Source organism: Schistocerca cancellata, chromosome 1 (genome assembly GCF_023864275.1).
Source record: "Schistocerca cancellata isolate TAMUIC-IGC-003103 chromosome 1, iqSchCanc2.1, whole genome shotgun sequence".
In the NCBI taxonomy this organism is placed as follows: Eukaryota; Metazoa; Arthropoda; class Insecta; order Orthoptera; family Acrididae; genus Schistocerca; species Schistocerca cancellata.
Genome location: NC_064626.1, coordinates 827,772,363 through 827,788,145, shown reverse-complemented (window position 1 = coordinate 827,788,145; position 15,783 = coordinate 827,772,363). Strand labels below are relative to the sequence as shown.

The 15,783-nt window shown below is 42.6% G+C and overlaps 1 protein-coding gene across 1 annotated transcript in view; it reads left to right on the top strand.

Annotated features, from left to right (window-relative positions):
• Positions 1 to 15,783, top strand: part of LOC126162412 (transcriptional regulator ERG homolog) — a 310,063-nt gene that overhangs the window by 234,448 nt on the left and 59,832 nt on the right. Inside the window, exon 6 of the mRNA XM_049918914.1 lies at positions 3,136 to 3,344. Coding sequence (XP_049774871.1) covers positions 3,136 to 3,344 — 209 coding nt within the window. The remainder of the gene's footprint in view (positions 1 to 3,135; positions 3,345 to 15,783) is intronic.

The following is a 15,783-nucleotide window of genomic DNA, read 5'->3' as shown; positions in this document are numbered from 1 at the left end:
CACGTGCAAGAAAGGAGAAACTGACGAAAGTAAATCGAGGAACGGTCGTGACTCATGCTTGAGTAGCTCAGTTGGTGGAGCACTTGTCCGCGAAAGATAAAGGTCCCGAGTTCGAAACTCGGTCTGCCACACAGTTTTAATCTGCCAGGAAGTTTCATCGATAACATTGGTTAATTTTAGTCTACGTCATGCACTGCACGAGGATTTTTGGAGTATATATGCTGAATTATATTGTATAAGCACATTAATTCTGGTGGGTGTTTCAGTCCACGTAATATCTACGGAGTTGCTTTTCCGTGTCATTTGACCGTTTTCAGCAGTTAATGTTTCAATCCAACTGCCGGGACCTTCTTCAGAAAACACTATTCTTCATACTGCCGCTCTCTGTGGAAAATAACATTTTCACGTCTCTGCCTACAAAGAGGATCTTTTAAACCAGAAAGATGTAAGTGGATAATATACTCCACGCTGTCATTGTGCGGCCACTGTTATTGCTGTAGTCCAGCACGATGAATCGTATGGAGAAGAGACTGTAAGTCATGCTGAAGCACCTTTGGTTGGTTGTTATACCTGAGATGCGGGCCTAAGAACTAGGGACAGATATATGAATGTTTCTACGGAAGATTGTAACCGTGGTATCGAAACATGGAAAGTTGAAGGTGGAGGAATTAAGCGACCAAACAATTCAGCAGATTATGAAAAGTAATCAGTTTTATTCCGTTCAAAAAAAGAGCCAACAGAGATTATACATCGCTTCCAGCGGTGTCTGCAATGTTGGAATGCGCGCCACATCTGTCGTCGGATGGTCACAAGGTACATGCAGCGATATTTGCTTAATTACACCTACGGTCTGTATCAGCGTCCTCCGACGGTGATTTCAAACGTAATTAACTAATTAAAATAAAGCCTGACTGTGCCAAATAGTGTTAAATTTCGCAACCTAAGCACGTAAATTACAGCCATCCTACCAAAACACCACCGAAAAAAGTCGGTGGCTTTACGTGAGCATTGTTCTAACGGAACAGCCAGCAGTTGGTGGAAATTGTTTGCGGTCTCTTCCCCAATTTCTCCTCCGTGAGCATCAAACCCCTCCTGAATAAATCTCATTATCATTGTTTTCCTTTTTTACGTGAACAGCACGACTGCAGTCAGACAAATGGGACAGATATCACTATCGCTTGTGAGAATGTTTGATGAGCTCCATTCGGTCTAGACACCAATAATTTTCCGTCTTACTGTACGACTTTACATCGTTTTCCACATCATTCTAGCATGCTTATCTTTCATTCCCATTTGATACGTATTTGAGGAAGCTGTTATATCCGTTAGTTTAGTTCGATAGATGTTCATTGATTGAAGCGTCCATTTGTCCCCATCATCTTCCAGCAACGATGGCACAAAATTTTGTGCGAATCCGACGCATTTTAAGTTTTTCTGGCACACTCGAATGAATGGATCCTGTCTCTGCTGTTACGTGGGTGATAACTGAGTTTAGTGCACTGTAAAGAGAATTCTTTCCATGACGTCAGAAATTGTTGATGGCTGCTCAGTACCCGGATAGTCTTCAGCGGATTTTCTAGCCGATTAGAAAAATTAACATTACTCATGACACTTTCTTCGATTAGTGCTGTTTTACTGATAATCCTTCTACGATTTTCTGAAACTTTGGAGTGATTATCTCTACCTAGTTAATTCAGGAATTCATGAAAAACACATTGTTCCTAAAGGCTCCTTTTTTTCATCAGCCACGAAGGGCTATGGATAAGAAACGTGAAATAATTACCTAGAATAGCTCAACGTTTTTAATTTTTGATAATGTACAGAGAGGACGAATGATCTTGTATTTCACCTCATACGAAGGTGAAAAAGAAAGGAACAAAGTAAAATTTAAACTTTCTTTTTTAATGCAAATCATATTTTTACAGAAAATTCTCGAAGTTTTTGACTCCATTACCGTCACAAAGTTAACCATTTACTACAAAACGATTATCACAGCCCTTCGAAAATTCCTAGCAAATATTCGTGGTCTAAAGCTCTTAATATCAGCCCTTCACGGGTACTGATGTCTGTTAAATGCGGATTTCATAGAACCGCACACACAAGAGCCCAGTGGAGCTGAATCGGGCAAACAGGGACTCCATCCTTGGACACCACCGCACCCAAACTACCTCACACTGTGAAACGTCCCCTTAGAAAAATTGTACAAGACTGTGCTTAAACTGACACGCAATATTTTTGGCGCAACGCAATCTGACTTTCAGTAATCCCTACAAAAGAATGGCCCTGACTAACATTAACCTATACGTTTCACAAATCACTTACCTCACAAAAGTCTTCGTTACTCGAAATACTGCAATACAGCGAGCGCCACTACTGCCAGCTAAATAAAAGATTCAAACTACTGAAGGCACTAACTACTGATAGGCATAGTTAGCAAATGAAAGATTTTGATAGAGAACAAACATTGTATTTACCTCAATAGTGTTCAAAAAAGATAATATATATACAGCAGTTCATGACAGCCATTCTTACAAATCTACTGTTTCTGATGGACACACGTCCAGATCATCCGCTCTCAAAAAATGCGCCATCTCACTTCCCCACATCCACCACTGCTGGCGGCTCACCTCCAACTGCGCAACGCTACGCGCTGTTCACATCCAGCTGCCCAACACTACAATAGCCGACAACAATGCAAACCAGCCACAGACTGCACACAGCATAGCCAGTGATTTTCATTCAGAGCGCTAAGTGGCGTTACCAATAAAAAAACTTACAGAGCCTACTTACAACTGCTAAGACACAACCGAACAGGCTCTCTTGGTCAAACGCCCGTGCGCTCATAGCTGATTGACTGTTGTCCTTTGGCAGTGCCTCCATTCTATGTCCTGTAACCTGGTCCGGCATTTTTACCAGGTCCTTTTCCTCTACCCTGTATAACATCACAGGATAATTGAAACGAACCTTTCTCCAATGCTTCTTCTCCACTCTTACAGTAATTTCAGATTTATTTTTGTCCGTGAAGAATTCAGATATCGCACGATGTCACCGACAGTAAGACAGTCCTGCCTATTGTTGTTGGACTGCACAGCAGTAACTGCGAGTGACAGCGTGTTGCCCGTGTGGTGTCGGCAGGTACTACTACGACAAGAACATCATGACGAAGGTGCACGGGAAGCGGTACGCCTACAAGTTCGACTTCCAGGGCCTGGCGGCAGCGACGCAGCCGGCGACGGCCGACCCCGCGGCCTACAAGTACCAGTCGGACCTCTTCATGTCCAGCTACCACCACAGCACCAAGCTCAACTTCATGAGCCCGCACGCCGCCATACCTTCCTCCTCGGGTACGTACGCTCGCCGCTTCACAGCGTCACGAACTCTGTAACTCGTTACCGTAGCTCGCGTCTCTGAATACTTCTGTTGTATGTGAATGCACCTTAGTAACTGTACAAAGTTATTTCAAAAAGAAAAAACTCTAGGTTGGAAAATAATCATAGTCTGTTTTCCACACAATTATTTATTTATTTGCATGGACATCATCCGCAGCAATCAAGAAATATTCGTTTTGTAAATAAAAACTACTTTTTTCTTGCTAAACGTTTGGCCATTTACTGCAAGCCATCTTCAGTGGAATCTAGAATGATACAGTTTTGTTTGATATGCGATATTTGTAGATTACAAAACAGTTCACGTCTTGCTTTTTTTACTTAAATAAGTGATTATTTGCAGTTATTCACTTTTTAAATCACATTTTTCGGTAAAATATCTACAACTAGTGACATAAGCCTAACAGGGCTGCACAGAGATTTGCGAAAACAATACGCAAATTGTGAAGGGAAAAGTTCGTAACATGAAAACATGCTTATGTTTCGTAAGTGAAGTTATGGTGCGACCTCCGGCATGTGACTAGGTGACAGGAAACACAGATTCCAGCCAAACCGCGGGCAACTGTAAGTAATCACTTATTTACGTAAAAAACAGGACTTTTGTAGAGTATAATACAGGACTGTTTTATACTCTACAAATATCACATATCAAAACAAAACTGTATTATTCTAGATTCCACTAAAGATGCTTTACATTAAAAGGCGAAACGCGTTTGGAAGAGATACATTGTAACAATAAAAGGCGGTTTTTATTTACAAAACGAATACTACTGTTTTCTTTTAGAATTATTACCTAATACCATAAATTGAAAAGTTATAGCGGTTGTGGTTAGGAATAGACTTAATGTACATAACATTGGTCTTATTAGATTAGATTCTTCTTTATTCTGTCGACTGCATTAAGCTGACATTCCTGCCATACGTACTTCCACATAGTCATGAATGATAAGGCTTTCTTTCTCAATAATCGGCATACAGAGTCATTGAATTGGTGTAATCAGAGTAAGAAAGACGTTATCCTCTTCCTTAGTGCACCACAGCCACTGAGGAACCATCTCCGGTAGACAAAAGGACAGTTAGGAATTTTTAAATACAAGATTTCTCCCCCTTACTGAAACCAAGGCTCAGCCAAATATATTCACACAACAACTTCTGGGAACAGCATTGCCGGCTTGTTTTCTGCCACACACAGTCTGAATAATATCGTTGGCACCTACAAAAACAATAAAATTTTTTGAATACAATTTTTACAGTCAAACGTTTTCTTAATGAAGAATAAAGAAAAGAACAAGTCTGCGTCAAATATTTCAAATATTCATTCTATGTGATAGGAGCGCAAGTGCAATTTCATTTCCGATAGTCTCGTAGATGAAGTAACAGACGCAGATGTGCGCTTCAGGCAAACTACAGATCTGATCATTAAATGAGGTCACTTTCGCACACAGGACTCTGCACCGCAAATTTTTTTAAAAATTTGATGATGGCTTTACAGCCAAATTCGGTTATCTGTTACAAATAAATTAAAGACTGCGAACTGCACAGTTCACAAATTTGAATCTGTGGGGTACGAGCACAGATAGGAAAAGAGAGGTGCACGATCTTGTCATCACATACCGTTGACACACAGCCTTTCGCTATTGGAAATTGAAGACTAATTTACGATTTAAAACGTCTTCAATACACCGTGCCATTTACTCAGCTTCTTTGCTAACAAGACTGATTTGAAAAATATCGTTTCGTATTGATCGAGTTATTCCCGAACCTTTTGTGCTTGTGACTGCGTCAAGCTAGCGATATTATCCTCAAGAAATGACTGATAGACAGGGTACATTTGAAGAGTTCGACTAAGACTACACCATTCCTTTCACACACAGGTTGCACCTTAGACACCACAGCTTGAAACTTTACATGGTTTTCTTGGAGTTACGCCCGTATGTTGTTATTCTACCATTTACAACTGTCAACGTTTTCTACTAAAAATTTTTATGACTTAGATAATAGAGACATTGATGCAGTTTTATTCTTCCCATAATTAATATAAATATGCTAGAATTGTAAAAATAAATTCAGAGAGACGAGGTTTTCTTCTTTCAGATATTATTATTCTTATTTGTCCACTTTTTTTTTTATTCTCCGAAGTTCAGCACTGCGACGTTTGTTTAACATCTCCCCATTCTCATATCTGTTTCTCCTGATTTTACTAAATTATGTTTGTATTATTTACGAGTGGGTGAAGTGTCCTTAGCTCATATTAGAGCGCAAAGACAGGTTCATTGTTCACTATTATTTGTTACGGATTTTTGATGCTTTTGCAAGCTTCAGCCAATAGCAGAATACTAGAGATGGCTATGCGAATTTTTCCTCTTTCTGTTCTGCAGTTAATTTCAAATACTATTAAGTGTCCGCGTATGTTCGACAGGAAGTAACCAGTACAAGACTCACCCATTACAAGCAAGCGAGAAGGCCCCGTGGTTAAAGGCACTATCATTTAGGTTTTCCGAAGTTTCCCGAAATCAGCTTACCCGAATTATGGAAGTAAACCTCAAATAACTCTCTGCCAATTTCTTCTTGAACTCTCTTGTACTCTATCTCATACGTGTTTTAACCATTCTTCCTCATTCTCATTGCATCATAAATTCATAGTTATATTAACTACTGCAACACTCACGTATCCCTCAGTCATATGTCTGGTTGTTTAACAAAAATGACGTGTAACTAACATTGGCTAAGAAGTAACATGCAAGAAATGTAGCTAAGCGTTTTTCTGCATTTTTTTCATTACACGTCACGTAATTTGTTCGCTTCACCTGTGGTAGAAGCATATGCAGCGATCCAGGCACGCCTGAACTGCTTTTGCTCACGTCATTTGCCGCTTGACCTACTTCAGTGCAATAAGCTTCGGTTAAAAGGCTTGCGGTGAATGAGCCATAACCATCATCGCAATATAACGCGTATAAGCTGTTGCGGTTACCCCTGGTCCTTGGATAGTAATCAGACGTGTTATAAAACACCAAAGAAAATCTCAGTAGTAGACCTTTATGATTCATCTGAAAGAAACTGATGCTTATTTTGAGATAGCTCTAGGTAAATGAATCATGCGGTGCATCGTATGAATGTGATTCCTAGGCCCTAGTTTTATTTGCTTCTTCACGGATGTAGGAAAATTCTACGGTTGACAATAACACGACATCTAATATTATGTAAAGTGAACCGTAAAATAAAGTGAAGATCTGCAATTACGAATGTGGAGTGGGCGAGTTAAAGGAATACAGTATTGAATGCTAGCGATGCGAACTGCCCGCAGTTCATTAATTTAGCAGTTACATTGATTGACTTACTACAGACGATAGCGGATAATTTAGTATCTCACATCATTTACTCTGCATAAGAGCCACCAACCTAAAAAGTGTTCAGAGCATCTGAACTTGATCTGCCGGCACCTTCTTAAAGATCCGCATTCGTCCATCCCGATTTAGGTTTTCCGTGATTTCCCTCAGTCGCTTCAGGAAAATGTCGGGATGGCTCCTTTGGCAGATCATTGCGTAACAAGAGGCCGCACTGTCATAGGAGAGTAGATGTTTTGGGTTTCGTGCAGACACACTTCTGCTGTGGTATAGATAACAAGCACTCCATGGTGAGCGAGTGGAACAGCGCGATAAGTGCGAACTACTCCTCAGCGCAAGTGCACAAGAGAGTGCGATTTTTGTGAACAAAATGTCTAAATTGCACACGAGCGTACATTGGAATTCTGGCGGTGTGTGGACCAAATGCAGTGTCGCCGTCGAGCCGTAGTGAAATTGTGTCAAGATGTGAGTGATACTGCCGGCCGATTTGACCGAGCGGTTCTAGGCGCTTCAGTCTGGAACCGCGCGACCGCTACGGTAGCAGGTTCGAATCCTGCCTCGGGCATGGATGTGTGTGATGCCCTTAGGTTAGTTAGGTTTAAGTAGTTTTAAGTTCTAGGCGACGGATGATCTCAGATGTTAAGTCCCGCCGGCCGCGGTAGCCGTGCGGTTCTAGGCGCTCCAGTCCGGAGCCGCGCTGCTGCTACGGTCGCAGGTTCGAATCCTGCCTCGGGCATGGGTGTGTGTGATGTCCTTAGGTTAGTTAGGTTTAAGTAGTTCTGAGTTCTAGGGGACTGATGACCACGGCAGTTGAGTCCCATAGTGCTCAGAGCCATTTGAACCATTTGTTAAGTCCCATAGTGCTCAGAGGCATTTGAACCATTTGTGAATGATACTGATCGGGAAGGAAGGTCTTGCACCACGCGATTTACGTCTGTCCATCAAGTTGAAATAACATCTAAGGGAAAGGAGATTTTCCAACGATCAGAACATTCACACAGTGCTTGTCGAATAACTGCTTCACCAAAGAGCGGATTTCTACTGTGGAGCAATTGAACGATCGGTAGAACTTTCCTTGCCTTCCTTACAGAGACTTGGTAAGTGTGTTTAAAAATACTGTCATCTACCTTTGTCAATTTGAAATTTAGTGCAGCATTCAGTGACCGTTACTTGGTTTATTGGAATAATGTCCCCCCCCCCCCCTTCCCCGCACTTTTAACCACTGTTTTGTTCTTGAAGAAATACTCTCTTAAACACTCGACATGAAACTTTCTCCGCAGATGTTTTCCTAATCAACTTTTGAAACAATACTCTTAACAGGAAATAAGTTAAAATAATTTTTGCTTATTATTGGAAGACTGATGATTATGCTGCGGGGCTGAAATCCCCGTTCAGCCATCCAAATGTAAGTTTCCCTTCGTTTAAATAAAATATGCTTCCATGGGTCATTTCAAAAAGCTTTTCCTCCGTCTGTACTCAGAGCTAGTGCTCCCGTCCCTACTTAACATCCTCGTTGGCTAGAGGTATAGCTTAACACTGTTCGAAACGTGTTACATTTACAAAATTATGTTACAAATTGAATGAATTTACTAACAGTGACTACTAAATGATATTTATCAATTTCATTAAACATTAGTGGCCGAAAAACAGCCGGTATGGTTAGACAATAAATAGAATACAGATTTCTGGGTGAATTGTTACATGTCAAACAAATCGAAAAGTTTGGAGTTCGATCCTGATACTGTGTCCAGCCACTGAATGTTACTTTCAACACTGTTGATGAGTTTGGATGTGAATACTGGTAGGGTGCATCGCATCTTTCGCACCTTCTTAATCTATAATCCCTTCATAAATGGCCTGTGAGCCTATTCGTTCATCAGAGGAGAGCAAATGTCAACTGTCCACAATGAGACGATATTTATAAACACGCTGAGACGTTTACAGTGTTTGAAAAGGCCAGCCCTCATTTGAAGTTAACTTATGTGAATTATTTCACCTAATAACAGATATAAAAAGTAAGGTGCCAGCTGTAAAGAATATAAATAGAGCACGTTTAATGTCTTGCCTTTGTTTCAGCTAAATATATCTATTTGGACGAGGGCTGAGCAGACTACGGCTGCTCTTTTGCAAAAAATATTGGGAAACAATTAAATTTTTCCGTCAGACAATACCATTAAAAAATAAAACGATAATACGACCATCGTATTGATGGAAGAATTTAAAGCCATTTTGACTACTTTTCGACCGTGAATGTCTCAAGAAATACGTAAAGTTTTTTTTTTTTTTAATTACCGCTACCAGTCACAAACTTTATCAACTATTGTATTACTTATTTATTTAGCGACATGTTTCGAAGGTTATACCTCATCTTCAGGCTAAATGGCATTACAAAAACAAATTTACAATAAGGTCATACTGATGTTACACAGTCTTTTCGTAAATGCTGTGGTCGTCCTGTGGAAGAAGAGAGAACTTAGTAAGAGGCTATGTCACTTTGGAAGCTGGACTGATGTTCGCATGAAAATGTTTTGTAACAGTCACTCACTTTGTTCTTCTATCGTGGCGGTCTCCATGTGATGCGTTGAGGTCTTTCCATTCACCCCAACGCATCACAACGAGACTGCCACGCCAGAAGAACAAAGTGAGTGACCGTAACAAAACATTTTCGTGCAAATATCAGTCCAGCTTCCATAGTGACATCGCCTCTTATTAAGTTCACTCTTCTTCCACAGGACGACCACAGCATTTACGAAAAGACTGAGTAACATCAGTATGACCTTATTGTAAACTTGTTTTGTAATTCCATTTAGCCTGAAGATGAGGTATAACCCTCGAAACATGTCGCAAAATAAATACGTAATACAATAGTTGACAAAGTTTGTGACTGGTAGCCGTAATTTAAAAAAAAAACTTTACGTATGTATTGATGGAAATTTTTTGGATTTTGATTATTGTGTTGAGACAAACGGAAGATTGGCAGGCGGACTTTTACTGCAGTCTTCTAACGTGTGTCATTGCCAGAGGATGTCTGTGATCTGCCACAGACAAGGACTCATGGCACCGTGCACTTGAGACGGCAACATATCCGAACTGGGCCACGAGTCTACCAACTATGACTCACTGATTGTCCCTGTGCTCAGAAGAGAAGTCTTGAGTGACCACCGAGCAATAGCTGAGGCACGCCATGTAAGACTTAATAGTAGAAGTGCCCCTCATGTTCCTCAGTATGAACGTCTCACTCTCGGACCTCTCTAATTTGCTACGGATGTGTTCATAAACATTTTGGTCAGCTCGGCTGTTTCGTTTCGCCAACTTTTGTTGAAATTTCGTGACGCACTCTTTTCGGGTCTAAACCGAATACACTCGCCAAGAATGTTCCTCTACAAAGTTTCGAGCAAAATCTTGAGTACTTTTACTTTGCAAGTATCTGCAAACGTCCGTGACCTCTTTGGTGTTCAACTTTTCAGTTGGCTTCGGCAGCCTTCACTGTACGGCTGTCGCCAATAGGGCAAGACTTGGGTCGGGCTCCTTGGACCTGAAACTCTAGCGGCCTACCGAAAGGCACCCACAGCGCTATAGTCTAGTCAAAAAAATGGTTCAAATGGCTCTAAGCACTATGGGACTTAACATCTGAGGTCATCAGTCCCCTAAAATACTTAAACCTAACTAACCTAAGGACATCACACACATCCAAGCCTGAGGTAGCATTCGAACCTGCGACCGTAGCGGTCGCGCGGTTGCAGACTGAAGCGCCTAGAACCGCACGGCCACACCGGCCGGCTATATCAGCGAGTTGTGTCCGTCTGCAGCGGTATTCTTCCACGAAAAAGCTTTGTCTCCCAACGACTCGGCATGGCTAGTCACTACATCTTCAAAACAGCCTTTGCTTTAGGACTGCCGTACTTTTATGCAGTATTAACAGAAGTTAGAGTGCGCTCTTTTCAGTGTCTCGTCGCAGTTACAGCCCATTTCCAAAAACGTGTAAATAACCCGGCGGCATGGCGCTCGGGCAATTTTTCGCGAACTCGACGCGGCAAATTCGGCGGCTAAGGCGACGGCAGTTTTTCACGAGGCGATAATGCCGGGGGCGCCATTCTTGCGGCGGCGCCTTATCTGAGAGCCGAGGGCGGCGGGGGCGGTAGGGGCGGCGCTAACGGGGCAGCGCTGCGCGGCGCCTAACTTATACTGCGGGCCTTTCAATCTGGCGCTCATCACGCGCGCTCCGGAAATTGTCTCGCTCGCTAGCTGCAGCCAGCAGCCGCGCCGCGATCCTATCTGGCGAGGAAGCGACAGCGGCCGGGCCGCCGCCGCCGCTCGCGACCGCTCAGCCGCCTCCTCCTGCGCCTGCCGCTGTCACACTGCCTCAGGTACCGTGCAGCACTGCAGTGCGTACCACATCGCCACAGTACCGCAACAGTCTCGGGCGCAAAAGATGCTCCAGATTTTCTGAAAATGTTTATCCACTAGAATCTCAAATCAAACACCTTTCGGCACTCTAGTTTCCAAAATTATTTTATTTGGCTACCAGTTTTGGCGATTTACTACGCTATCTTCAGGACCGTGACCGAAGTGTAGGAATATTCCACCTCGGTTCTGGTCAAAACAGGAGCCAGCAATACTGAAGACGGCGTAGTAAATCACCGAAACTGGTAGCCAAATAAAAAAGGTTTGGAAACTAAACGGCTGAAAGGTGTTTGATTTGACACCCTGTACCGAACTGATGAGTACCGCTGGCCGTCCCCATTAGGGACGTGGAACTCTGCTACTGGGATGAGTAAACGTTTTCAGAAATGACTGCAACCAGTCGCCTTTTGTGAGAAAGAATTTTTTGGTTTTACCATTACCGGTTTTATGTCGCTTGGAGACTCATCATAAGATAGCATGCAATTCTTAGCGATTATATGTGATGGAAATGTCGTGTGACATTTCGGTAGACCGTTCGACGGGTGCAAGTCTTTCTATTTGACGCCACTTCGGCGACTTGCGCGTCGATGGGGATGAAATGATGATGATTAGGACAACACAACACCCAGTCCCTGAGCGAAGAAAATCTCCGACCCAGCCAGGAATCGAACCCGGCCCTTAGGATTGACATTCTGTCGCGCTGACAACTCAGCTACCGGGGGCGGACAACGATAATATGTAGCATTTATGAGAGGTTGTTGTGTATACGTGATAGGAGAAGTATCGAAATAACTAAATACTGAACTAGGGAATTATCTGGAATTAATTACATTACGAGGTCGAGTTTTTAGTACACAATGTCCTTACAGAAGGGATGAATCGTCCGAGAGGGGGGAGGGGCAGGGGGGGAGGGGGACGGTGAGGGGGGGGCGTTAGTAGTGTCAAAGGTCGCCCTCTTGCTCAGCGCACTGCTAACTGTCGTTTCCGCCCGCGAAATGTGTAGTAATCAACGCCCCAACGAAAAGGATGGTTTCAGTAATGCCCTTTATGCCATCCCCGAAGGACTCTTTCGTGTCGATTCTGAGCAGCAGAGTGTCTGAAACGTTATACTCAACCACCCAATAGAAAATCGATTTCAACGCTAGGCGTCGCGTTTCTAACCTCCATCACAGAGGCGTCAAAAGAGGTGCCCAGTGGGGAGAGGGTGGGGAGGGGGGGAGGGGGGGAGGGAGGCGGGTTGTGAAGTGAGATATGGGTTAGAGTGGGTGTGAAGACCTTCTCGTAGTGTGACACGTTCACTGTGGCGTTGAACAGAATTGTGGTGAAATTTGGTGCGAATGTGACAGCGTTAACCCACCTAACACGTCACATGAACTTTTGGGCTCTGGTCTTTTTATCGGATGTGTCAACATCTTGCTGTATGAAGCGCCGCCGAGCCCGAGCGTGATGGGCATGCCGCGACTCTTTTGCACCGTTACAGCAGAAGGCTGTAGATAGCTTTGGGACAAACTTAAATTCTCTATGCCGCAATGGGAGATAGTTGCGGCATTTAGAAAAAGGATCCATCAACTGTGTTGCATAATGCAGTTCTTACAGTTCTTGACGGTATATTCACGATTGGAATCGGAAAGGGTGTGAGAGGAAGGGAGAGGGGGGGAGGGGTGTGACAGTGGTACACAAAATACCCCCTGTCACACGCCATAAGCTGGACAGTGTAGCACAGAAATAGATACAGATTTTAAACTCAAATGAAATGATCGCATCCAGAGCTACTGCTCAAGAAAATGAGGATACTCTTCAAGTACGCCTATTTGGTACAATGGTAATTTATACGATTTCTTGCAAATGTTAATTTTAATTTAGTTGAAAGTCGCTGCAGTGGGGTATAAGAGCGCATTTTTTTTCGGTAGAGGGCGCAACTTCTTAGTAATATTCATAAGAGGTGACAAATACGCATGTTAGTGGAAGTTACACTCTTTCTCGTACTCATTATACAACTTTTGAATGTTTGCAAACATTTTATTGAAGTTATTGTCAGCTTTCAAGATACAGTTCCTTCCTGCGAAGAATACGTTTATCGTTTAATGAACATGTTTAAGTGGACGCGTTTAAGTAAACAGGTAGTATCGTTACTAACATTTATCCCTGTATTCATTGTGACGATGGAAACCGCTTACTTAGTTTACCTTTAGTTCATTGTTCAGTGAAAATCTTTCAACTCGTCTTCATTTCAGAGGCTTGCATTTGCAGCGCGTCAGATATGACACTGTGTATGGATGTGATGAAGTGTGGAGTGTACTGTTGTGTACCTGCCGTTCATGATGATTCTTAAACAGACTAAATGAACGGTCATTATCATGAGACAGTAACAGGAAGCTTAAACCCGTTACTAGCAGACCGCCTACTCCTCGAAAGCAGCATTATCGTGGGAGTCAAGCTGGAAAGTTAGTACCCTGCAATAGATATTCAACTGTACCACAGGAGAGACTTTAGACATTTGGATTCAGTCTCAGCCCGCAGGTGCAAAGTCTGATGTTGAGTAATGTTACGCTTCCGTCTGTCCTCTCAAGTATGCTGACGGTGCAGATCTTTCCACCATCAGAGCTGGAACCTGCTACATCCGAGTCGACCTCGAGTTAGCGACCTCGACTACCGATGCACTGAAAATCACATTAAGTCTCGCCAAACTACTGCACAGGCTACATCATATTTAGCAACTGGAGGAAGAGAATTAGATATACCCTTCCGCCGGTGCTGTACGCACGTGTTGCCGTCAGTGAAAATGTAAAAATTCGTTTTCAGGTCACATTACTCGGTTCTACTGGTCAGTTGTTCAGGAAATGCGCTCCAGTACCAAAAAGTGGACGCATGAAAGATATAAGTAGCAGCACAGACAAATAGGGCATTTCTGCCCAAAGTAAATCTCCTACTGCCCTATATTGGTTTCAGTTTTAGGAACAAATTTCTGACAATTTACGTTTGCAGCACAGGTTTATATGGAATTGAATCATGGACTGTGGGAAAATCGGAAATGAAGAGAATCGAAACGTTTTTAATGTGTTGCTATAAATCGATATTAAAATTAGGTGGACGGATAAGAAGTGAGGAAATTCTCCACAGAATGGGCAAGAAAAGGAAGATGTCGAAAATATACACAAGAAAACTGGACAATAGGACACGTGTTAAGAGGTTAAGGAATAACTTCATTGATACTTGAGCTGTAGAGGGCTATAACAGTGGGGGAAGATAGAGACTAAAATTCATGCAACACATGTTTGAGACGTTGAGTTCACGTGCTATTCTGAGATTAAGAGGTTGGAACAGGAGATAAATTCGTAGTGGGCGACATCAAAGCAATTAGGAAACAGATGACCGAAAAACAGAAAAAAAGGTTTTTTCACTGTTATACGAGGGTGAGTCAAATGAAAACCTTAAATATTTTTTGCAATATTATTTATTGTGCAGAAGTGGTACAAAACTGTATCACTTTTCAACATAATGTCCCCCACGTTCAATGCAAGTTCTCCAGCGCTTACAAAGTGCATAAATTCCTTTAGAAATAAATTCTTTTGGTAGCCCGCGCAGCCACTCGTGCACCGCGTGGCGGACCTCTTCATGAGAGCGGAACTTCTTTCCTCCCATTGCGTCTTTGAGTGGTCCAAACATATGGAAATCACTTGGGGCAAGAAGTTCTTCATGTCGTTCGCTCATTTCAGGAGTCAGCTGCCGTGGCACCTACCTTGCAGACACTTTGTGAATCTGGAACACATCATACACAATGTGGTGTGCTGATCCATGACTAATATGTAAACATGCTGCAATGTCATTCAGTGTCACTCGGCGGTTTTCCTTCACTATGGATTCAACTGCTGCAATGTTCTGTGGAGTCACAACTCGTTGTGCCTGACCTGGACGAGGAGCATCTTCCACTGAAGTCACACCTTCCTACTCCACTCCTAGACTTACTGCTGTGACAAACATCATCACCGTACTGAACCCTCATTCGTCGATGAATTTCATTAGGTTTCACACCTTCACTTCGCAAAAACCGAATAACAGAACGCTGTCCTTCCCAGGTGCAAGTCGGAAGTGGGGCGGCCATCGTTATACTGATACTGCGACGGTATGTGTGCATCTGCACTATGCTGCCACCTACAGGCCATTCTGCACGCTGTTTGTAGCACACTTACCAACTTACAGGATAACGACGCCAAATTTCTATTTGTTTTTACAAATTTAAGATTTTCATTTGACTCACCCTCTTATGTATAGTATCTAGAATTCTTCCTTGAACTCTTTCGTTTATTTTGAAGCCAGTAAAGTTGAACATGGTGGCAGATCAATACAAATACCTGCGTACTGGCTTCTCTGACTACATTCAGAGATATCAAGTGAAGAAAGAGAGAAAGAGAGAAGGAGAGGGAGAGAGCAGGTGACGCCAATGCATTACGAGAAGTCAGAAAACAAGCTTCAGAAATTAGATGTTTATTTTTGGTTGTAGGTATGATTTACCGCCATAGAACACAGCTGATAAAAGAAATTGAACGTCTTGTAATCGAATGGCGGAAAGCAGAGCTGAGATATTAATGCTAGTTTCTAGAACTGTGTTCCTGCTATTACTTTTGACATGTGGAGCTTCAAGATCTGGA